General features: G+C 38.2%; 1 protein-coding gene across 7 annotated transcripts in view; it reads right to left on the bottom strand.

The window, feature by feature from the left end:
- The window catches only part of rabgap1l (RAB GTPase activating protein 1-like), a 94,216-nt gene extending 68,107 nt beyond the window's left edge, over positions 1-26,109 (bottom strand). For all 7 annotated transcript variants that reach the window (XR_013301211.1, XR_013301214.1, XR_013301215.1 and 4 more), the window contains exons 1-13: positions 25,963-26,109; positions 22,070-22,283; positions 20,162-20,312; positions 19,566-19,758; positions 18,156-18,330; positions 17,470-17,627; positions 17,141-17,251; positions 15,991-16,057; positions 15,680-15,782; positions 13,701-13,867; positions 8,857-8,986; positions 4,539-4,632; positions 3,999-4,149 (exon numbers count right to left, since the gene is read on the bottom strand). Coding sequence is in view for 1 of the 7 variants with exons in the window: in XM_077606529.1 (XP_077462655.1) it covers positions 3,999-4,149; positions 4,539-4,632; positions 8,857-8,986; positions 13,701-13,867; positions 15,680-15,782; positions 15,991-16,057; positions 17,141-17,251; positions 17,470-17,627; positions 18,156-18,330; positions 19,566-19,758; positions 20,162-20,312; positions 22,070-22,207 (1,638 nt within the window). In the remaining 6 variants the exon portion in view is untranslated. The remainder of the gene's footprint in view (positions 1-3,998; positions 4,150-4,538; positions 4,633-8,856; positions 8,987-13,700; positions 13,868-15,679; positions 15,783-15,990; positions 16,058-17,140; positions 17,252-17,469; positions 17,628-18,155; positions 18,331-19,565; positions 19,759-20,161; positions 20,313-22,069; positions 22,284-25,962) is intronic.
- Between the last annotated feature and the right edge of the window lie 199 nt (positions 26,110-26,308).

Here is a 26,308-nt window from a genome sequence, read left to right as displayed (position 1 = left end):
TTCAAGCCTGGACCTTATAGTGAGGGTAACTTCTATGATCCAACCACAGTGAGTATAGCAGTGCACAGAGGGAGTCCACTGTCAAATGGAGACCCAAAGAAAAGAAGGCTCCGTTTGTAAGAAGGTGAGGTTATTACAGGTACATGTCAACTTGTTATAATGAGTAGACTCTTGGCGTCACTACAGAAGATTGATTACAAGGCTATCCAAAGGTGGTTAGAAATATTTTTAAAGAATGGATACACAGTGTTTGCCTTGAATGACCCTTGGCTGGTAGAGCTGAAAAAGCTAGCCAGTCGCTTTGTCGCACTTCAAACACTCTGGGGATTTTATTGAGATAAGGCTCCTTCAAATGCGTGACGTCGCTACAGAACAATGATTTAAGACTAACCATGGGTGGTGAAACAGAATCCAACAACACAGCCCAGAAAAAAAAGAATCATTGGTTGCCCTCTCCTCCACTACATCCGCTGCCTCAAAATGAAAGAATGGTGAAAGACCGCAGCCATCCCAGACACTCCCTCTTCCAAGATCTACCATGCAGGTAGAGCAGGAATCTAATAATTGTGAAATTGAGTGTGCATTTGATATTTAAAATGTGTGAACTCCCTAAATATGTTGCATTTTAATTTTGGTGAACTTCTTATAGTGACAAAGTCTATTTAGATTAGATAACTTTATTCATCCCGTACTCGGGGAAATTTCACTCGCAAAGTAGCAAGAGGGTGAGAATAGAGACACGGGAAAATACATTTGAAATATAAACAAATAGGTAATAAATACGTTAATAAATAAGTAAATAAATTAGATATATAAATTAATTAATTATAATATGATATATAATAATATATAATATAATGTATTATATATAATATATAATAAATAAATTCAGAAAAAGGGCATTGCTCCATGCTACTTGAGTACCGACACACGGCTAGCAATTTTCAACGAGGACTCAGGGATATTATTGCAAAGGAAGCCTTTGATTTGATAGCCAGTGTGCAACGAACAAACTACTATGCCAGCACTGACAACTTTTATCAAGCACCTTTGGTATTTTAAGGATTCCATCCTCTGAAAGCTCAGATGTAAATGTAAAGTGGATTTATTTGTAAGTGAAGTGGGGTGACAGCGGGTTAGTTAGACTACACTTACAGCCAGGTGCAAAATAATGAATAGGATGTAACTCAGCATGCTGACGATTTTAATTTATTTTAACAGTTTTAACAATTTTCTCCACTGTCACATAGCAAAAAATGTTGTTTCTTTTCTTTTGTTTTTGCTGGGATGCGTCTGATAAAAAAGATGAATTCTTTTATGGTTGTAAAGGGAGAGTAGGAATTCCTTTTATGGTGTTTACTGGTTCATGCAATAGATATAGGAATAGGAGCTGGAGGGCAACATTAAAGAGACACACAGAAAGCTATAATAGGGAAGGGGGCTGTGAATAGAACGATGCTGCAAAGTGGGGAAGATGGTTGTTGTGTGGCTAAACTGTGTGAGGGGGGTAGAGTGCTGTACTCTTTGAGAGGCTGTGTGGAAATGATGAGAATTTAAACCTTGAAGGCCACATACAAATTTCCAAGACTTCTGCTATTTACTGTATACTACATTAAGCATAGGCTGTTTGTTCCACGAGTCAATTTGTTTTACAGAGAAGTACATTGGCAAAAGGAGAATCAAAAAGCAACCAGATAGATGTGTTTGTTTTGTTTTAAATTGGAACTAAATGTCCTGATTTTGTAAAGCCTATAGAAATCCTCATTATGAAACTGTTGGTTGCCATCTGATGGAGTAGGTTTGTGTCATTGGGCTTTGGAAAAGCAAGCCAACAAATAGGTGGCCAAGCTTTTTAAGATGTGGTTCAACTGCACTAGCAGAATTTGGGCTTGTTCAGCTTGAGAAAAATGAAAAGGTTGTTAAAATGTCACCAGCCAACACCAAACCCTACTACAAATATAGTGCTGATACAACAGAGTTATTTGAAAATGTATCAGATACCCTACAGCCATGGTGTGTGTGTGTGTGTGTGTGTGTGTGTGTGTGTGTGTGTGAGGAGGGAAGGGGGGTTGCAGTTGTAACAAATCGTGTATCTGTGGCTGTACGAGTAATGTTATCATAAGCATGATCCACGCTATCTTGTGTCAATCTGAATAGACTGTCTTCTTATGTATTTATTTTTATTAGAAATGTTCTGCTTTTTGCTTTGCTTATTTTCATTGTGGTTGTTTGTGTCTTATAATTGCTTCCATTCTATGGTCAACACAGAGAAACTTTGTATCTCATGAAAAATACCAATTATAATTAAAAAAAAGGAATGAATGAATTTATAAATTAATTACCATTCATGCGATGTACAATAGCCACAAACAAAAGCCATCTCGGGATATCTATCTGGAACTTGTTATTATTAACGCTTAAACCTTTCCAATAAAGACAACAGTTCAATTACTTAGAACTCAATTATCATTAATGTTGTCACTGAGCCCATAGGATCGACATTAAAATGCTCCACATCAACCTCGCCATGACAAGCAGTGTTCCCTCATTGCCTCTCTCCTTTATATTCCCTCAGTTCCATCCATTCATTCTGTGCTGCTATTAATAGCCCTACCACCCGCCTATCAATACCATACTACAGCAAGACAGGAGGTGGGTGTGCACCAGTCAGTGACTTGAGAATAAATCATCGGAGGGAGAAAAGGGCTTGGTTTTATGTAAGGAGGGAGGGACAAAAACTCTCTCTTGAAACAAAACAAGAATGGAGCGGCCTACAGAAAAGACGGCTGTCTTTGTGATGGTGGAAAATATTTCAAGATTCTGGTGCAGGGGGGTGAATTATTAAGAAAGAGAAAGGCAGAATTGTATAGCCTTGAAAAGAGAAATAGCTTTAGAAAGATAGCAACCTAAACATACACAGGTGATACCAGTATAAAAGTGAAACAGAAAAGAGACAAATCTGACAGACTGTGGGTTGTTTACATGAGTTCCCACCCTCTAATCCTTTTCTCAGTGACAACATTTATGGGTCCATTTTTATTCTCTCACTCCATCTTTTTCACCAGACTATCCTGACTTCATCCTTTGTGCCTTTTGAATGTTGGTAGATTTACTTATTGGTCTGCAGCTGAGAAAGAGTATTGTATTTCTCATAAAGCCAAGATCTTTGTCCTGTTTGAATGTTTATATCACCCCATCACCTCCTAGTTGCTGCTACCTCTCACAGTAGGCATTGTCATTCTGCCCCCTGATTAACAAATATCCCACTCAAAAACAAAGATGATTCTCAACTAACTTTTGAGAGATTTGAGATCCTCTATTAATAAAAAAGAAAAAAACAACAGAAACAGTGCTATCAAACAAAAATGCTACATAATGGTCTAACTCAAGACTATGAAAATACTTTGTAGTTTAGAAAATAGCAAAAATACTATATAGAATACCATACTTGAGTGTAAATTAAAAATGGACCTGGGAACATACATTATATACACATTTGTGGCACCAGTGCTAGTCTTGGAAGGGGCCCGGAAATATTGAATTTATCCTTTAAACATACTGTGTCGTTCTGCTCCGATGTTATGTAATGTTATTTATTGTCATGTTCTAGACAGGCCAGAGTTCAATGTTTCCAGTAAAAGCACGTTAGAAGCAAGCTGTTGTTTTAGTAAAGGAGAAAAACATTGACTCCTAATTTGTTTACTAAAAAAAATACTTCTATCTTTGATAAATCATGAGCCGTTTAATAGAGCTGCATGAATCACAGGTTTGTAAAAAAGCTGTTCTGATTAAATGTTTGCCATATGTAAACACCAGATCAAGTTAGATCATGTAAATAGATCTACAATCAGAATGGAAAAAGGTTGCATGTGAATCTGGCTAATGTTTTACGTTTTGATCCATTTTTATTGATTTGGGCTAGACCAATTATTTATTTTTTGTAGCTAAAATGACATTTTTAACAGGAATTTACTCAAAGTGGTGTGTCATTTATTTACCTTGGTGATGAGGATACGATAGTGTTCAAGCAGGTCATGGTTGTCGTGGCAACCGGCCAGCAGCTGCCATACTTCAGCTCTCAGTGGCTCTGGAATGCCACTACGGACCAATGGGTGCAAACCTTTTGGACGACTGGACAGGTTTCCATGCCTAAAATACACCCATACACACAATATATTACTTTAAAAAAAATACAATGAACCATCATATTATAATCATTTTTTATGTATATTACAGAGACTTAACATTGATCTGTAGTAGCAAATCAATATGTATTGCTGAAACGTATATTTAAACAGTATTGTTTCTGTAGAACTGGATTTTACTTTTTATATGGATGGAGGAAATGTTAGCAATATATTTGAGCACAAGTAGCTACACAGATACAGTATCTTGATATGACTAGAAATTAAATAAATTACCTAATATCATGCAAAGGCAACTAACGCATGAAACGGAATGTGTAAAAGACGTACTAGTTTAAATGCAGTATATTATTTTAAAAATACATGATTAAATCTTGAGGTTTTGGCTCTTACCATCTGTTGAGAATTGCTCCCCATAATTCCAGAATTTTCTCCGGACAATCTTTTGAAACATCTCCGGTCCCACTGGAGATTTCACTGTCACTATCTACATACAACACAAATGGACCACAGAACATTTATTAGACATTCGTCTCCAAGAGTGACCTTGATGTCTGTGACGTTTGGCCAAATGAGAACACAAAACTCAATCTAAGATCTCGTGCTAAGCATTTAAATTGTGCCTTTATGTGCCAAGCACACAATCTAATAGGAGTTGGAGAGTTTCTACTGGGCCTACACATTCCATTATTGTAATGTTTCTCCATCTGGCAGTTTGCAAGGCAAACGCGATGCAATCAGCACAGCAAAACATTTGTGCGTGGATGCAGCAACATTAACTGCCTGTCTAGCCCCCTGCTCTGCTGCTGAAGAGTCTGATTCCCACACATAAGCCACCCACAAGAACAAACAGACAGTCCAGTCTAATCTATGCTCACCATGTAGAGGTTTATAGACCTTGGGATGAACATGGCAGTAAAAAAATGCAATTTTAAAGGGAAAGACAGCTCCTTTATCTTGTGCATGCCAGCAAAAAATATCTGGATTTAATAAATAGGAAAAAAAACTGATTTATTTCTTTATTTATTTATTTATCTGTAATAGTAGACAAAGCAAATAAAAGCCAGTATTTCCAGGTAGAGCCCCCCGACGTAGGGGCAGCAATTTTAGTCAATAAATCATCACATATCATTGTGTATTAGAATACAGTAATCCCTCGAATATCGCATCTTCACTACTGTGATTTTTTTCCGGTATTATGAATTTTTTAAATTTTTTTTAAGTTCATGAAAAGGTGAAAATCCATGCTGAAAGTCGTAAGCAGAAGCCTCGCTTGCTACTAGGACTCAGTACTGAAGAAAAAAAAGTTATAATAGGGGTCACCCTACTTTGCGATTTTTCGATTATCGCACCATGTCTGGTCTACATTAACCGCGATATTCGATGGATTACTGTAAATGATATCACAAAATAGCTGCGCTAGTAAGTGGTGTCATTTTTGGGTGGTTCAAATATTATTCTCTCCATTATGAGTGGTTTAAGAAATGTGCCGTTTGCTTCTTTCACAAGTGTTGTGGTTCCCTTTAATGTGTTCACTTCCTAATTCATATTGATTTACCTACTACTCATGTTTAAAGGAGAAGGCTAGTTCAGCAAGATGCTGCTAAATACTTTTTTTTAAATCAATATCTTGGAATATTTGCCTTTTAACTGCTTCAATACAAAATGGTTTCTTGAAAGTGCTTAATTGCCCATTAGGAGAAGAACTAAAAAAAACAAACAGGGTAAATATGTTGTGAGCTGGCCCTTTCTGAAAATATTGCAAGATTGAGGGGCTACAAATTCCTCCACTTAGAAATCATGGAGGGAGTTGAATTTTTTCAAGATGTATGATTTCATGGGGGTAAAGTAACAGACTGTTTGTCAGGATAGCCCAGGCCTTCTGTGAATCAAATTAGGGTCAGGGTTAGTACATAGTTATTTTAATACAAAATCGTAAGATTAAACGGTAGACGAAAAAGCTGAACAATATTCACCACAATATGTTCTATGATGCCATTCATAGATACATTTTCTCCATCTGGATATTGTGGCAGTGAACATATACAAACACACTGAAAGCATTGCAAAAAGATTTATTTTGAATACAAAATATTATAAATCAATCAAGTACAAATATTTTCAAATTGTAAACAGCAATAACAAAATTAAATTTTCATGCACGCAAGACCTCATAAAATGTATTTAAGCTGACAACGACGAAAGCGATCTATTTAAATAAGTGAATTGGTGCAATTTCATTGCAGATAACGACAGTAAGTTTGAATTAAGATTTTAGTAACCCAAAAGTCTTTAAATGTTGTCCTTTTTTTCTTCTTAATTTTCTTCTATGGTTTTCATCATCTTCTTTCTTTCTTTGCTGTATTGGCACAAATTAGGGAGAAGTCAAAAAGTGTTTTGTATATTTCAGTGGCAAATGTGCAGTGTATGTTACATGCATGACAGTATAGGGAACCCATCTTAATGTTGTTCTTATAACAAGTAATTCAATGAGTTTACTCCCTTTTTGAAAGGTTTTGAACGCAAATCTGTATTGATATAGTATTTCAATCAAAGGCATACTTATTGTGTTGTATCACATAGATCTGTTCAACTTTAGCAAGGCAGATGCATACAAAAAAGTAACTTTTTTATGTGCGTGTAGGAAGGGTGACAACAACACACTCGACAACAATGATAGTGCTGTGGATGGAATTGCACTGAGAAAGAATAAATATGTCCCTTTCAGGTTCTGAAGCCTCAAAGAAGAAGAAAATTAAGTGTGAAAAAAGCTTCTTCGATCTGCAGATATTCAATTCTATTCACAAGAGGCTGACCTCCAACTCCATGTCCCTTGCACTGAATGTGTCTCTATTTTCTTGTCTCATGGGGAGGAAGGAGGGTACAGAAAAGCCTACTGAATTGCTCCCACAGTGACAGTTGAAAACCATCAGCTCTGGCAAAAGAGTGGCTTTGAGTGTGTCAATAATTACGGATGGGGATTTTTTATGTCTTCCTTCTCCGTTAATACGAGGTGATCATTTCGAGAAGACTGGCAATGAAAACAATGAGCTCTACTCAAAGCCAAAGTTTCAAATGCTCCTGTAGAATCAAATACTGTATTGTTGCATTGCCAAGAAAATAGTTGGGTAATTCCCAGTGGTATTAATTTACAGCTTCTTTGACCTTTTGTAAGAAATATGTTAAACACAAGAAGTATATGAAACAATTGAGACAATTGATGGATTATTCAGCCACGCATTTAATTAGATTATTTTTTATTAAAGGTGCCGTAAAGTCATTTTAATAATTTTCTTTTAAATACACCTAATGAGTTTGAAATTAAGTGCTGACAACATCGGCACAAGCTGAGAACAAGTGAGTTCTGAATCAGTGCGTTATATACCGAATGTTTTGATCCGATATTGCCAGTTTATGTTTAAAAGACACATTGTTTTTGTCACAATACCCAAGCAGAGTCTTGGCAGAGCTTACTGGCTCCCTGCCACTAATATATCAGTTGGTTTTCCATTTTTGCCAAGACCAATACCACATTGCCTTTAATATGCACATTTCCTGTAATCCAAAATTCACTAAGCAAAATGATGACATCATTTAAACTACTGAAAGATCACTAAGAAAGAAAGAAAAAACTTCATTAGGAGCCACGCAGATGGAGACCTATAATATTGGTATGCTCCGTTTGCTCTATTATACAACAGATTTGTCACAAGTGGGATAAAGACATTCGCAACTGCAAAAGGACAAACATGAAAATGTTTTTATTTCTCCCATTCTTAAGCTTTAGTAACATTGACATACCAACTGTAACAAAGGGGTACGGATGCCCTACTAAAGCACCTCTTCAAACATGCAGATGTTGAAAGAGAAAAGATGCTAACCGTTGCATGAGCATCAACACTAGGAAATGCCGATAGTAACGGGCACGCCCACAGAATCCAAGCACTGAGAAGGCAAGCCGTTTTTGTTGATTTTCAAACCTTATTACATGACTGATTCATTTTTTATGCATTTGAATTTGTCAGGGTTTTTACTTCGTTTTTTTGCAAGTTTCAACAAATGAAATTTGAGGCTTTTTAATACCTTTGCGAGACCACCTGAAACACATTTTAAAGCCAGAAATATGGATTTTCACAGCCAACCTCAGCAATAAAATCTGCAAAAAAATGTGTCAAAACATTTTGCAGGCTATTCCACGCAATGGAGCGCAATTTAAAATTTAAGGGATTTTAAGCGTGCCTCAGATTACAGTAAAAAAATGTTTCCTGTGGAAAAATGGTACAGTTTGATGAATATTTGGTGTGATAATTCTTCTAGTATTGTTATTAGGCAAAATGATGCCGATCAGTTATTGGTCATGCATCCTGCCACATTAGAAAAGGATGTGACGCTAAGATGTTGACAGGGTTCCTGCTTACCCTTCAGTTGCTAATGAGTGATGTGCTGGATCGTTAAACATCGTTTCTCAATATTATATTTTTTAACTGAATTCTTAAAAGTAAATATCGATAATGAAAATTGAAGAGAACTTTGTTTCTCAGTATTACCAAGTGATTTTTTTAAGACAGTGGAGCTGTAAAATCCAAAAGTTGGAGATTTAGCTATATTGTGAAATGTAAAACATTAATACAATTTCTGAATGCAGAACAAGCTGAAAAGAAACCAGCGTATCCAAACAAAGTAAGTAGGAGTTGTAAGTGGTTACTCTTACCGTCATCAGCCTCCTCCTCTTCCGTGGGTGAGACCAATTGTCCTTTCCCTTCATTGCGTCTCTCTGCCTCCCTCTGAAGACTTACAACCTCATACAGAGCATCACTTTGACCGGTCCTCTCTTGTGTATGCTGTATGGACAAAAATACTACTATCATTATCCGGGAATCCCAAAGTATAACATTTTAAACTACTACATAAATCTGCTGTTCTATCATCGTGTTCATTCATTCATTCAAATTTCTAATAATTCTTCCCCATTAAAATCAATTGAAATGTAGAGTGCTTAATGGGTTACAGCACCCGATAAAACAGTAAAATATGCATTTTTATTTCTTTTTTTTTATATGCAAGAAAAGCCGCAATGGGCAGTATTCTGGATTTCATACTAAGCATATACTGTACAGTAATGAAAATGTCTGAAACAAACGTAAGAAAGTCTAACATCAAATATAACAAAAGTCACATGCCCTTGAGTGTTACAAACAGGTGATGTTAATTTTGAGTCAAGTCACTAACTGTAATGCTTTAGCCCCTTGCCTGCAGCTAATAACGTGGATCAATGAGCTTTGATGCGATATTGATCCGCCCACCCCGTAGGATTGAATGCCTTATTCAAGTCACAGAGGAGAACAAAAAATATATCATAAGTTCAGTTTTTAGAACAAAACTTCCAAAGAGACAGAAATGACAGGAAGGATTTCCTTCAATAAAACTTCAAGTTAAATTGCTAATGGAAATGATCTCACACAAAACAGGCTGTTTGTTGTTAAACACTACCCTTTTTTGTCATTTAATTTTATGAACCGCTGACTGTCACAAGAGTTGCAAGGGTGGCGGAGCCTGACGATCGCATAAATATATTAAATGCTGTAGGTGTATAAACAACGGTTATCTCAAGATATGGTTCCTATTCCAGCCATGTTTGGGCAGTAGGCGGGGCACCGTGACTGGACGTTTGGTCGCCGGACTTTTGGTCGCCGGACGTTTGGTCGCCGGACGTTTGGTCGCCGGACGTTTGGTCGCCGGTTGTTTGGGTCCGGGCGACCAAACGTCCGGGCAACCAAACGTCCGGCGACCAAACGTCCGGCGACCAAACGTCCGGCGACCAAACGTCCGGCGACCAAACGTCCGGCGACCAAACGTCCGGCGACCAAACGTCCGGCGACCAAACGTCCGGCGACCAAACGTCCGGCGACAAAACAAGGTAAAACAACACGGTCTACGCATCAATAAAAGCCAACAATGGCCCTGAGTGGTTTCACTGAGCGGACGTGTGTGTATAAGAGTTTGTATGTACATGAGTTGTCCCTTTAAGAAGCCAACAAAACACAATAAAAGTACCGGAAATTTTGAGCTTTTCTTTAGCCTAATAATTAATAGGGCATTAAGTATGACTAAATAATAATTCACATTTTGTATTGAGGGAATTTGAGCAACAATTTTAAATGGTAATTATCAATAACCTTCTGGGCAACCAAACGGCCGAGTACCGCGGGGGACACCCTGAATTGGTTACCAACCAGTCACATGGAACTAAGAGCCAAACAACCCTTCACACATACATCGAATACCTACAGACAATTTAGAGTGTTCAACCAGCCTACCACTTCTCATCAGGGTTCTTTGCACGCTTCTGTACAGAGAGGAGTATATCAGTCAGGAAGAAAGATTATAGTAGAAATTTCTGGTTCCAAAAGTCTCAGATATTCCTTTAATATTTCTCCTTAAACACTCGCGTGATGCCAGCACACTCACACGGTGTGTCAAGGCTGGAGGTCATTGTTTCCTTGCAGGCATATACAGGGGACCCACAGGTTATATACGTATATTAAAATAATACATCGATTGAGGTCCATGCAAGGAGGCCAACTTTTAGTAGAGCTCAAGGACGAGAAAACTGTCTGTCAGAGTGTGAATGAAGTTCTAATCATGTGGTGCAACGGAATACTGGATGCCTAATACGGCATATTTTAGAACAGGGGTGTAAAACTCCGCTTTGTCAAAGGGCCACATCGTACGGTTTTATTTGGAGGGGCATTATGTCTGGCAAGTAGGCTGCCATAATTGAGTGACTAATGAATTGACAGCTTGCGGACTGTGAATAGATCAATAATAGACATGGAATTGGTCCAACTCCTCTTTTTGAGGCTCTTAATAGCAAATAATCACTTATACAGACGCTCCCCTACTTACGAACGAGTTAGGTTCCGAGCGATTGTTCATAAGTTGAATTTGTTCATAAGTTGCTCAGTGCTATATTTTGTATTATAATGTATGTTTAAGGCCTATATAAGTATATTGAAGGTTTATATACGTGCATTTGTATGTTTACGGCTTGTATAAGTAACACACACTGGTTTGTACTGAAAAAAACATTTAATAAAATGGAGAGAATACATACAGTACTGTATACATACATTAGAAAGAGAGATTTACTAGAAACTGGCCGAAAGAAGCTATCTAATGACGATTGCAGTTTTGTTTTTTTCATCATAAATGATGCGGTAGCACTGTATGGCATCATTCAATTGATTTGCAAACTTTGTGCAACATTCAATATTTGGGTCCTGCTGTTCGATCTTTATGTTTATAGATGGTACTGACGGTCGAACGATTCAAGTTGTATTTACGTGCAACGCTCACCACTTTCTGAGGCGCATCAAGCTTCGTTATTATTGCCACTCATTTCAAATGAAATGACTTGCATCTTCCTTGCACCTCCCTCAATAGAAGCCTTTCGCTTTTCACCAACCATATTCAATAATGGATGTACGAGATATTTAATGATACAAATGAAAAAGGTTCTTTGCGCACTGGAGATACGTTCACGCACTTCCACATTGCAACGAACTGGGCAGAGGAAGGTGGATGCTAGGTGAGCTGAGCTCTCACAGCGCCAGGCGTCGGTATTAGCGCCGGAAAGAAGCACTACTTGGAAAAAGGCGCGCAATACAAAATCGAACTTACGAACATTTTTCGACATAAACGCAATTTGCAGACATGTTTGTATGTACCGTTGTTCGTAACTCGAATGTTCGTAAGTAGGGGAGCGTCTGTATTTCATTTTTTAATAAAACAAGGGGGAAATATTAAATCTTTTCTTTTTTTATTATTTTTAAATGTATTTTCATTTTCAAAAGTGGAACAGAGAAAATATTCAGTGTATTTAATTTATTTTTAATTTTTAGATTTTTACAAATGCTTTTAGTGATTAAAAATAAACTGGGAAAAATGGAAATGTAAGTTATTTTAAAAGAGGGAAAAGAGTAAATATTTTTCTAACTCCATATTCTTCATTTGAATTTTAGCATGAAACATGTACAAAGTTGATACATGAGTTACTGTCACTGACTACAAAATGTGATGTGGTAGGTCAGATCTGGCCTCTGGGCCAGCAGTTTGAAACTCGGGTTTTAGAAGCAGGACATGGCAACCTACAGACAGCTTTTCTTAGTTCTCCCGGGTCACGGTATTAGTGGCCGTAGAGAAAGAACGAAGAGGGCATATACTTGCAGAAGAAGCCACTCTGTGACATCACACCAAAAGCAATTTCAAAAGTTTTGCATGCAGATTGATTTAAATTGCAAACACACTGCAATCAAATAAACAACGACACAGATCTTACACACTTCAACCAGGTCACACTCCAATTTAGACTTTTGTATATTTTGAAACTGTTTGAAAGATTGGAAATATTGCTTTAGTGCCTCCTTATGTTATTGCCTCAGGAGTAAGATTCTCGCTGCATAAGTTAATTGGAAATGTTTTTTTCTCCCACAGGGTATATATCACAGCACAAATGCATTACTTTCAAAATACTGTCTGTACATAGAAATGAATTCAAACTTGCCTGAAAGGCAGAACATGCTATATGGACTGGATTGGGCCCCTTGACAAAAACATTTGGGACCACTGATATATACTGTGAACTATTGCATTGCAAGCCCAATCATCTGGAAGGCATATTCAAGCACAAAAAATGAGTTGCACTACACAATTCCTGTGTAACATACTAGTTTAAGAATCAGGAGTATTTGTATAAAAGTATTACTATTTTAAGGAGATAACGAACAATATTTTACACACAAGTGTGTAGCTCCTGATATACATCTTTCTTAAAAAAATTAAAAAACATGCAATATTATCTTTTAATTAGCTCTTAACCAGTGCACCAGTCTTCCACTTACTAAGGAGATAACTCCATAGGCAATCAGGCGTACAAGTCAGCCTGCCACCGTTAATTACCAACACATCAATAATGAGACAGAGCCACATATTAGCCTGCTACAATGCAAAGCTTCCCCACAGTCTACTGCCTTGCCAGGTCCCGGATGGCTCACTTGAGTAGAGCTGAATTTTGTTTTTATCCCCATACTAAGGCAGAAGAAGCTAGTTAGTAATTTTTTTGTCTCTGAGCACAGTTTAACCCTTGGGCTGCCCGATACTAGGAGGATTTATGCTACTGAAAAATTGCATTTAATTATAATATAGGAAGATTCTATTTCCTTCCTTTGCATAATTTTTTGATATTGTGGAGACGATTTCCCATCCAAAGTTGAAAACCTCGCCATAGTTCAAACTGAAGACGTAACAAAAGGAATGGATTCCAGCAAGAGACATATGAGTGAGTGGTAAACAGAAGTCAAGACTCGTTAATAAGTCAGAATCCAAAATTGAAAAACGCATTATCACCTTGTCCACTGGGCCGCCTTTAGTTAAAACAAAGGCTTTGGTTACAACTCTAATCTCATAGAATTCATGTTCTCTGTCATCATTTCACTCAACATAAGACAAGGCAGAGTTTTGTAATTCTATATTGACAAATGTAAAGAGTTAATATACCTGTCCGAGTTTGAGGTAGAAAGTCTCGCTGAAGGTCTTGCGGCTGAAGTACCAGAAACGTTCATTTGATGGATAAACTCTGACCAAAGTTTCGAGCAGGAACCTAACAGGCTCCACCACTTCAGTAACTACCAGGTCCACTGCAACTGTCATGTAGACTTGCTTATCTGCATGAGATAATGTGGGTCAGGCATTTACTATGAGATTTTAGAAAAAATGTTAAAAGGGAGTAAAACAGATCAATATTATCCTTGATCCAACCATTTTTAAATCACATAATAAAGACATTGTGTCCTTATTGTATGCTGCCTCCAGTTTGTATGTGTTTGTGCAATAGAATATACAGTACACATTAGCACCTCAGTAGATGACTTTGACTGACCAGCCACTTCTGGGACTTCAAACTCTATGAGCCTTCCAGCCAGAAAATTGCCACATTCTATAATTTGTTAGCTTTAATGGATTCAGTGAGGCAAGCTTTCAATATGGCAGCCATGCTGTGCCAAGCACTGGGTCATAATGTGCAACTATTCCCCCATTAACTAGAAAATCCAATCATTATAAAATCCAATATGAAAACTGCAATGTTTTTGGCTCAAATTAAATGATAATTTTCAATTGACTGGCTGATTTCCTGTGTTTTTGTCTTTTTTTTCCCCCGTTGAACTGTTTGGTCTGTTTCTACACACCAGCCCAACAGATACAGTTGGTTAGAGACCGGGAGGTTAAAAAGTGTACGAAAACGACAATGCATATCTTCAATGACTCTTTGGTCTTTTATTGGTTAAAACCTTCCTCGCACCTTACTGTTACTATTGCTTACAAAAACAAAATATTTTATCATAATTTTTGAATTAGATGTTTAATATCATTTTAGATAGAACTGAAAAACAAGATTGAATGTGTGTGTGTGTGTGTGTGCGTGTGCGTGTGCGTGTGCGTGTGCGTGTGCGTACGTGTACGTGTGTGTACGATGTAATTATTGCTGCATCTTTACTGGCATTATCATTTTGAAAAATTCAAAGTCTTCTCTGAAAGAGACAACGTCTGGATGGGAGGATATGTTGTTCTAGAAACCGAATACACCTTTTCTCCAGTGACTGTGCATTTCTAGATGTGCAAGCTTCCCATTCCACACAGATTCACACGTGCAGGATTTTAACATGAGTGCTCTTTACAACTTGGGCTGTTCTTGTTCTCTTTGGTTCGGATGACATGGCAGTTTTCCATAAAGAACTTGGAATCATAAATTATCTGACCACTAGCTGCGTTTCACAAAAAGGGATGTTGGGAAATTTGTCTCGACCAATCAAACCCAAGTCGGTAGCAACCTTGCAGCATGTTTCCTTAACTTTTTCGGTATTTTTCCTTTCTTTTTTTTTAAGTTCATTTGAATATTTTTGGAAACCATGCGATGCATTAAACCACATGTGTCAAAGTGGCGGCCCGGGGGCCAAATCTGGCCCGCCACATCATTTTGTGCGGCCCGAGAAAGTAAATCATGAGTGCCGACTTTCTGTTTTAGGATCATGAAGATTATAGATGTATATTATATTTCCTGATTTTCCACTTTTTAAAATCAATAATCGCAATTTTAATCAAATTTTTTTTCTTTATTTTTAGTTCAAAAAGCCTTTTGTAAAATCTAAAAATAAATCTATAAAAATATTTTCCGTTTTCCACTTTAATATTGAACATAATTTAAAAATTATTTTGGTTCCTTTTGGAATGATTTTTTTTTTTTAAAGAGTTTTCCCTTACTAAGAAAAAAAAGCTCAAATAAACATTTAGATCTTAAAAAAATAGACTATTTAGGGCTTTTTATCCATCTCTATTCATTTATTAATATCTAAATATTAGATCTAAAATGGTCCAGCCCACATGAAATGGAGTTGACCATAATGCGGCCCGCGAACCAACCCGAGTTTGACACCCTTGCATTAAACACTCATTCTATTTGGAACAAAACTCATTCAAACCTTTAGGTGTGTCTTCATTAAGAGGCTGGAAGACTGCTAAATTAGGATTCCATGTTCCTGTGATCACATATGCCTTTCCATCAGAACTCTTCCCCATTGACTCCTGATGATAGAATGTATATTGAAATATCAATATCAGAATAATACAAACTGTATGATTATTGTAATGTTAATAGATTAAAATATTTCACACTGCCAAATTCAGAGTAAAACCAGTAAGCAGCTGATGTGGGCAGTCTAATCCTATGCAGACACACGATCATCATCCACTTAAATTTCACAGATCCAGTACATGACTCTCCGATGCTCACCATGTCAAGAAGATGCATGTCACCATTGCAAACCTTCTGACCTGGACTTAGAAGCATTCCGAAGCACCTAAAGAGATGACACAGAAACTGTACTCAAGTTGAAATAGTTAAAAGACAATAACTCTTATTCTATTATTGTTTAGGTATTTGCATTTGGATCAACTACTGTATTTTCAATATTGCATTGCATCCACAATATTTCAGTTAAAGCAAAGTAAGCTGTATTTAAAATGGACACCTTAGCTTTTTTCTTTTCTATTTGATTCTATATTTCATTCTATTATATCCTACTCAAAAACCATTTCAAACATTTAAGCAGCTATTTCTACAAGGTACAGGAATGTGTTTGAATGTTCAGACTGCCATCCAGTGGTTAGCACGGGAATAACAACAAATATTTAGAAACATTCCAAAAATTATAAGATACTACTCATCTAGTGACCAAAGCATGATTCAAGCATATTGGAGAATATTTTTGTTGGATTCCTAGTACACGGATTAGTAAGAGATTGATGATAAAATCAGTGATAAAATGAACAAACTGTGTAGGGGTGATGCAAAAAAATACAAGCAAAAAGAAATGTACAGTGCCTCAGAAAATAAAAAGTCAGGTGTCTGTCATGATGAGGGAAATTGCAGGTGAGTGACTGGGAAGTCAAAAAATGGGGGTGAAGATGACCTAGTTATTTGGTGCAGGCATGCAGTCTCAATGTATGAGCACAATAAGGAAGGGATGTAGCAAACTGAAGGAAGTGGTTCAAGCACACAACACTATACTGTTGTGGAATCATTTCTGATGATGGCATTTTTACAGGCCGAACTTGTCCTTTTTATTGTTGTTCACGCACAGGGACAGCGAAATGGTCACAAATTTCTCTATGAGATAGGCTTTGGTCACGCATCATTTATTTTGATAGGATTTTATTAAGCAAGGCAGTTTTATTTATTAGTCATTGACATTTAGGAAGACAATAAAAAAAAAAATCACTCACACACACCTAAGGTATTATGTATATTAGCCCAGTTGTCTGACATTTAAAAATAGCAGAGGGTTTATCAAATCAAATATCATGCAAATAAACTGAGTTGGTTAATTGCCTCACCTTCTGCCTTTAAAAATGACATATTGGATCATGAGACTGCATCTCACCTCTCAATTATGAGCTCTTTGTTGCTAATCTGTTGTACTGTAATTACAACTTTCTTCTGAGTACTTTGTCGCAGTTTGAAGTACAATTTTTCTCTGTCCTTTGGGACTGGACTGCAAAAATGAAGAAAGAAAGACTAGGTTATTAAACAAAGGATAAATTGTATTCAACTCTTATAGGATTTTTTTTATGATATGAATCATTACAAGATGGTAAAGGAATCAAATCATGCTAATTCATTATCAAAATGAGTTGGGGCTACTTTATTATATTATTTTAGGGGTGGAGGGCTGGACAAATGCATATGAATATGTATGTGTTGCCCAAATACCTGAAGTTTCCCTTGCCATCATCTTCCTTAACCTCCAGAGTGACAGTAAAAATAAAGAGATTACTGTCAAGTGGACTCAAGAGTGGTGTGTCTCTAATTTCAGCTGGCCGTGAAGAGCGGCGAAAGGCTGTGGAGAAACTGTATAATATTCTACTGACCTACACGGAAAAACACAAAAGAATATTACACCTAAGTTAGATTTTTATGGACAAAACCATAACAACACCAATTTGTTTGTTAGGTAGATTGAAAGAGAGAAGTAAAACGGGAATTACATGACAGCAAAAAATATTATGAAAACTGAGAACAACTACTGCATGTGATAAATGTTATTTAGCATCAATAAAAATGAAATAAAGCATTGAATAACAAGTGAGAAGGCGAAAGAGAATGTGTGGCCTTCGCTGCTTGCTTTGTAAATGGGTTAAATGTTGCTCTGGTAGATGACATTTAAAAACTATGTATCTAATGGGCTTCATTTTTTGCATATATTTGAAGATTATTCTAAAAATTTTGAGGAACATCACACTTTATTCTTTGTATCAGCTTGTTGCAATGGGGCTAACAGGTTGGACTAGGTTTGTTTGCATTATAGGAAATTCAGCTCGGAGTCAAAGTGAAACTCTGCATGAAGGTGAAGTGAAAAAAACAGTGCTTTGGCTGCAGTGTGCATCATTCATATTTACCGCCTCTTTGATGTGACAGGAAAAGACGTGAATTTGGAAGTCTTCAGAACTCCGATAACTTTCTGTGAAGCAAAAGCAGTCGCTTTCCACTGAACCCTCACGTCCACGAGCACAAAACAAGACTTTGTAAATGGGGAAAGAACAAATCTCAGTTCCGGATGCTTGGTCCACAACCCTGCGGAAAGATTTTATAAAATGTTTTTACAGACAAGCCCTACATGAATTTCCCGAGTACGGGATGAATAAAGTTTAATCGAATCTACACGAGTGACATGATCCAAATACAGTGGTACCTCGATATACGATCGTAATCCGTTCCGAGACTGAGATCGTATGTCGAGCTTTTCGTAACTCGAGCGAACGTTTCCCATTGAAATGAATTGAAAAAAAAATTATTTGTTCCAACCCTCTGAAAAAACACCAAAAACAGGATATTGGATTGGAAAAAAATGTTTTATTTCTTCTAATTTGCCATATATTGACAAAGTAATAAAATAACGAGTGGTTTAATAGTAATAAAATGTGTTTAATAGAAGTAAAATTAGACACATTTTGCGGAGGGTAGAGACAATGACACACACGGAGGCGGGGGGTGTTCGGGGGGACTGTATCCACGGCACTCGTAAACGAACAAATTTAAATGAACTTGGATAAATATATACAGACACACTCAAACATACGTTTAATGTAACTTTACCAAAACTGAATTCTAATTTTGTTTTAATCTTTTGTTAGCTTCGTTTTCCGGGTTAGCGGTTTGCCACGCCTCCACCCTCACCTTCGCTATCGATGGGCTGTTTGCTGTTGTATTCCCTTCAGAATATTCTGAAAATGATGCACACAAATGTCCTCACAATAGGATAAAGCACGACCACTTGCCAACGAGTAATAGTCTTGAATGAGCAATCGCGGGAGCTTCTTTTCTTAGAAAGAATAACAGGAAATGCAATAGCTGAGCTTACCCACGTATTGATTGTGGATAATGAAGTTTTATTCTGAGAAAGGGTGCCATTGCCTATGGGTGTTGTGTGCACGAGTATACTTCATTACCCAGAAAGCCCTCTTTTTGCCCGCGCATGCTCATTGTGCGTCTCCTGGTCGAAACTCGTCTGAATAAATCGTTCAGTGCTCGTAGATGTTGTAATACACGAAAGAGATGCGGCAAAAAAAGACATTGCGCTACAATGATAAACAGCCTCTCATGTCATGGCCACCTGGCTTGGTCGTATCTCGAAATTTTGATCGTATCGCGGACGAATTATTCGATCGAAATTTTCGTCGTACCACGAGCATGTCGTACCACGAGGTACCACTGTATGGATCAGATGCTAACCATCATCCATCATCATCTCTCAAAATCATCCTGAAACTTTTGTCAAAAACATGTTTTCCTTTCACAAAATCCCTTACCTCACAGAGCCTTCTGGCCCACAGGGAACATGTAGTGTGATAGGGATGGGGATGGCACTCTCATCCCGCAAGGTAGCCATCGCCCTTTGTGCTTCTGCTTCATTACGAGGGGCTTTGACCCAAGTACAGCCCAGATAGGACAGCTTGTTGAACTGGACACTGTCCTCCTCTTGTCGCGTGGGGCTAACTGGTGCTGTATAGGGTGATGAGACATAAAATGACATTTTTGGGGTCATTTTATCGAGTTCACACCACTGACAGATGAGAGTTCAAGGTAAAAACGTAAGTAATTTTTTTTTAAGTCCCTGATTGCCAAATAATGTTGGGAGTTCTTTATAATGACCTACAATGTTTAATTTCCAAAACAGGAAACAGAACAATGAGCACAGCAGTAGAACTCCCACTGCTGACTGGCTTTTATTTGACAATATGCTTTCCATTTCCTCTTATTTCACTCAGCAGGAAAGAAGCAGCGATGGTAATTATGCTGTTAGATGTGTATCTCAGATCGTGAAGGTTCTCGATAAACCGTCTGGACCAGAGCTTTCCAAACTAATCCAAGACAACTGGTCAGGACAACTTCCGCTGAAAACTACCTGGCGGTTGGGGCTCGAGAACTTCTGAGTTGCTGTGCTTCTCCATCATTTCCAAGCTACACTTCTCCACCTTTACGTCGTTGTGGTCGTCATCATCATCCAGCACCTCCTCCATGGCTTTTTCCAGCTGCTCACTACCATTCAAAGTCATCTGATGGAGGAAAGATCATATTTACTGAGGTGATGGGTAAAGAGAAAAGGACTAGGTCATACAGTGTGTGAATATATCACCGTATATGATATAATAAACCATAATCATTTACATTATAGCTGTCACCTAAATGTGACTTATTTTTAAAAAGTGGAATATTATTTGCATTGGTTTAGTTCAGCACATTAGCACATTTTTGTAATACATTGATACTGCGAGTTGCAACAAATTAACAGGTTTTGAGGTTTCACAGCAAGGACACAGTGCACATGTCTGTGAACACAAGGTTTTAACATTGCTGTACTACCTTTGAGCACAAGTGTAAATTTATTTAGGGAAAAAATGAAATAAAAAAAATGGGACTAACAAACTACAAAGCTTTAAGGATAATGTCATGTAGTTTTAAAGTTTATTCATTTCAGGATTATAGCTCTATAGCACTTCTTCACAGGATACTTTAGGTCAATGTGAAATACATGAACTACCATTCAACATGTTGTGAAGCATTTGGCTGAATGTAAGCAGACAAAAAGCCCAAACCAATTCAGTATTTGTCACGTTGCATGTATGAGCAGCCGCATTATTAAAAAAAATACAAAGCAACTGCCAGCAGTTCAGTTGGCAGCCAAACATCCCCAACTGACCGTAGAAAACTAGAATACTTTAGTTTGGTCCACTAAAAAGATGGATGCTATACAGTGGTACCTCGACATTCGATCGTAATCCGTTCCGAGACTGAGATCGTATGACGAGGTTCTCGTAACTCGAGCGGACGTTTCCCATTGAATTGAATGGAAGACAAATTAATTCATTCCAACCCTCTGAAAAAACACCAAAAACAGGATATTGGATTGGAAAAAATGTTTTATTTCTTCTAATTCTCCATCTATTAACAAAGTAACACATAACTAGTGGTTTAATAGAAATAAAATGTGTTTAATCTAACTAAAATTGGGCGGATTTCGCCGATGGGAGAGGGAGAGACGCACAAAAGTCGTGGGGGGCTTCGTTTTTTTTCCCCCACACAACGCACTCGTAAACGGAACAAACACTCCACCCTCACGTTCGCTATCGATGGGCAGTTTGCTGTTGTACTATTCCCTTCAAAATATTCCGAAAATGATGCACACATATGTCCTCACAATCGGCGCCTATGATAGAGTTGCTACCGGGGATGCTATTGCGGGGAGTTGCGAGCCAGTGCCCCTGATGTTCTTATGAGCAGCGAACGAGAAGTAATATAATACTCCTCGTATTAGATAACAGGAAATGCAGCAGCTGAGCTTACCCACGTATTGATTGTGGGTAAAGTTTTATTCTGAGGAAGAGTCCCATTGCCTGTCGGCGTTGTGTGCAAGAGTATACTTCATTACCCAGAAAGCCCTCTTTTTCCCGCACATGAGCGTTGTGCGTTTCCTAGTCTGAATAACTCATTCGGTGCTCGTAGATATTGTTATACACGAAAGATATGCAAAAAAGACAGTGCCATGGCCACCTGGCTTGGTCGCATCACGAAATTTTGATCGCATGACGGGCGAATTATTCGATCGAAATTTCCGTCGTAAGACGAGAATATTGTATGACGAGCGGTCGTATGACGAGGTACTACTGTATATGCCAACTGTGCCACTATTTATCTGTTAGCAAAGTAAATGCATGTATACATGCCAAAGATCATTTTAAAATAGTCACCATCATTATTTTGGCTAAGACAAAGCATTGATTAGATGTTATTTCTGTCAGTGAGGTGGTCTGACCTTGAGCTTCGGTTTTTGCTCGGAGCCTTGAGGTGACCCAGTGGAACTGGTTTGTACCAAAACAAACTCCTCACTGGTGACGGTGGCCACGGACTCCGTGGAACTGCTGACTTTGCACAGAGAGGAATTGTCCTCCATGGTCTGCTTTCTTCTCAGGAAATGCAGGGGACACCAGTTTTGACCCCCTTGCCTTTCCTCCCTTGGTTAGCCAGCTCTGGACACAAAATAATCTTATATTACAACACATTCAGACTGTTAAAAACTGAAAAAATGATACAATGAAGGCCAAATGTTGTTCAAACATAAAAATGTTTACTCTAGTGCTGAATGAGGTTTCAGAAATAAATTGATATAAATGTACCCATGTCCATTTTGAGTTATAATAATCCTCTTAAAGTGTAGAATCTAGATAAATCCGGATTGTGTGAAACGTGATACGAATTGTATTGCCAAATACCAACCAATACACCTTAAGCGGCTCGAAATAGCAGTCAAATTAGTGAAAAGGTACCTCTGACATTTCAACTTCCACTGCGTGGAACAGAATGATAAATGGAAGACCCAAAACACATTTTTCAAGGCCAGAAGTAGCAAGACAAGAGAGGTATCAGAGATTCCAAGGTGAAGGATGACGTGAATTCTCATAAAAAACCCACAGACTACCATCAAGAAACAGTAACATCATTTTGGTGGAGATCTATGGTGTCACTGTGCATTGTTCAACAATTCAGTGCACAAATCTGGTCTATTGTATAATCAGGGCAATGTCACAATCTTAATAAATTAAGGAAAAAAGATGGACCAACCAAGCAGCTGTACTGCACAACGTTCTGGATTGAAGGAATTTGTAGCAATCTGCATGAATAATCCAATTTGTATCAGAAGCAACACATAAAAGGATGCTTTTATTCGTGCTAAACACATGATTTGATTAGCGAACAACATGACGAGTGATAATAAGACATTCACACAGACACTAGGATAGAAACTGGACCATGTGCTCCAATTATACTCATTCAATTAGAGCATTAATAACCCTGGCGAATAATGGGTTACTTTCTAAAGGAACCGACATGAGGAAACAACACAACAAGTGAAAAAATGTATTCAATCTTCTAATTGTCTGGGTTCAGCCAAATGGTTTACATAGAAGTATGTCACACTTAACATGATTTTAAGCATCAATGTATAGAGCACATTTAACATCATAATGTGATCCCGCTGATTTCCATGTTTACAAAATATTCTGGTTCAGTCACAAAAGTCTTATGGTAATAGCCCATAACATAATATTTAGCATTATGCACTCATAATGGGAGACTACCAAACTAATCTGAAGTGAACTGAACAAAACTTCTTGGTGGAAAATTATCTAAATTAGCACCCGTCTGCAAACGTCATCAGTTAGTCAAGCGCAGTTGGCAGCAGTGCAACCCAACCACCACTTACATTTTAAGTGGAAACATTGAGTAGTAATACGTGATTCAAAGCTAGGCAGCTAGACAACGGCCAAATACACAAACCTAACAAGCTGCATTGCATCAGGTAGGGCGTGTGTACTGGGGAGTCTGTGGGATAAATTCTCCAGTTACTTTGAGATTTAAAAAACACACAATAACATCTAATCTCACCTCATTTTCTGAACTGCTTTATCCTCACTAACGTCGCAGGGGGTGCTGGAGCCTATTCCAGCTGACTCCGGGCCAGAGGCGAGGGACACCCTGAATCGGTGGCCAGCCGATCGCAGGGCACAAGGAGAACGGACAACCACGCACACCCACACCTAGGGGCAATTTACAGTGTCCAGTCAGCCTACCGTGCATGTTTTTTGGAATGTGAGAGGAAACCGGAGTCCCCAGAGGAAACCCACGCAGGCCCGGAGAAAACATGCAAACTCCACACAGTCGGACGTGACCTGGATTTGAACCCAGGACCTCAGAGCTGTGAGGCCGACGCGCTAACCACTCACTGCACCGCGCTACCCCACACAACAGTGAAATCCATAATGTGTACATCTGATAGAAGAACTTAAAACGCATCCATCACTTGCCTAATGGTGAGTGCATGATCCTCTCATGTAAACTGGAGCATTGCCAAACTCACATTAAGGGAGTTTTGTTCATTGCAGGCAAATCTCAAGACAAACAATGTTTTGTAAGCTTCACTTATTTACTCAATTGTAAGTGTCCAGATTTAGTATGTTAAAACCTTTCTTGGAACTGTTACTAAATCAATCATTAATCCAGGTCTGCAACTTAAGATAACATTTCCCTATGAAAAAAAACCCCTCCTAGCAAACAAAACACCAACATCTATTGTTTGTATTTTTACAATCTTGCCATTAGTAGTGCTCTTACAGTTGCAATCAAAAGGGTCCATTATCTTTGTAAAGGCAGTTTTCTTTTGATCCTCCTGTAATAAATCACATTTGCTTGGGCAAATATACCACAGAAAATACACCATAGAAAACAAATGTATGCCTATCTACAGTAGATGAATGACTACCCACATACAATGAATGAATGACATTGTTGTGATAACCTGTATTGGGCAGTGAACCAAAACCATGTGCAAAGACAACTAGAAAATCCAGAAAATAAGAGAACACAATGTTTATCTTTAGATCAGGGGTGGCCAAGTCCGGTCCTCAAGAGCCCCTATCCAGTCTGTTTTCCTTGTCTGCCTTCACCAGCACACCTGAATCAAATAATCGGGATCGGTATGAAGCTTCTGGAAAGCTTGCTGATGAGTTGTTCATTTGATTCAGGTGTGGTAGAGGAGGGCGATATGGAAAACAGACTGGATCGGGGCTCTCGAGGACCGGACTTGGCTACCAGTGCTTTAGATCATTACACATCATTTTCATTTTTAAAAACAAAAAGCATTCTACACAGATTACACTAAACCAGTGGTTCTTAACCTTGCTGCAGCTACCGAACCCCACTAATTTCATATGCACATTCACTGAACCCTACTTTAATGTAAAATAAAATAGGATTTTTTTTTTCAAATTCAAGATATATAAATTACTCGGAGTACTGAATGGCCAAACAATGTTGCGTGATCATCTGCAGCCAGTGATGGTTAAGCGGGGCATGTTATTGTGAATATACATGATGAGTCGATGTGTCTTGACTGTGAGGGTCCACCGAACCCCTGAGACCGACTCACCGAACCCAGGTTAAGAACCACTGCACTAAACATTTATCATCAACAACATTAAAACTGTTTCCTCCTGTCAGCAAACACTATTGATCGAAATCCGGAAAGGTCAACCATATACTTTCACTATATAAATTCATTAAAAGGATCTGAAGTCTTTCCCAAGAGAAAATGTCTATTTTTTTATTTCTAATATAGAATTAAATTTCTTCCGATGATTTATTACAGATTCCCGATGTTCTGCACAACTTGACCAAACTTCTCCCTGCATCATGATGATTATTGTCATCATCGTGGCAATTAGATGACGTAAGGCAAACTAGCAAATAGTGAATTCAGGACAGACCAAACAGGGAGCGGCAACGTCCTCGGGGCAAACAATTTAGGCATTAGAAAAAAATGAGTGAGGGAAAGTTGCAGACGTTTTTAAAAGCAAGTCGACATGCAATCGTGCAGCATGATGTCAGAAAAAGATGAGTGCGAGTTAATCAGGAAGTTCCAAGCAGTGCCAGGCTCGGGGGCGCTAGCTTTTACCGATGCTAACGTTTTTGCTAGCGCCAAGAAGCACGAAGTCCAAAACATTGGCTCCTTATTTGGAGGAGCGACACGGCGGCGACACCCGAATCGCCCTCCATTTGAAAACAAATGCAATTCCATAAGCCCGCAGCGTCAAAACGTCCCAGTGTCACTGGAATCCGCACAATTTGTTGACAAACAAGCTGTCAACTTACTTGCTCGGAGCGCCGAGGACGGAGTTCCCTGGCCGCTAGCTGTCAAGAGTTCCACGAAGATCGTCAATATGAACAGGACGCATCACTCGACTCCTAAACTGCACGTTTTCCGGTTTTGTTGCGATCACGTGATGCCACGGATGCGCACATGCTTCCGTTCCCGAGATAAGGTTCAACAAAATAACATGGAAAAAGGATGAAAATAAAGAATTGTTTATTTACATTTATTTTAATGTGTGCTATTAATATTCTAATTAATTTAATAAAATGACATGGATTCCCAGAGGAAATTGAGCCCACATTGCTGTAAACTTTTGTGTTGCATTCTCATCTCATCTCATTTTCT

This window comes from Stigmatopora argus, chromosome 8, assembly GCF_051989625.1.
Source record: "Stigmatopora argus isolate UIUO_Sarg chromosome 8, RoL_Sarg_1.0, whole genome shotgun sequence".
Lineage (NCBI taxonomy): Eukaryota > Metazoa > Chordata > Actinopteri > Syngnathiformes > Syngnathidae > Stigmatopora > Stigmatopora argus.
Note: the sequence above shows the minus strand (reverse complement) of the source record. Positions and strands in the feature narration are given on the sequence as shown.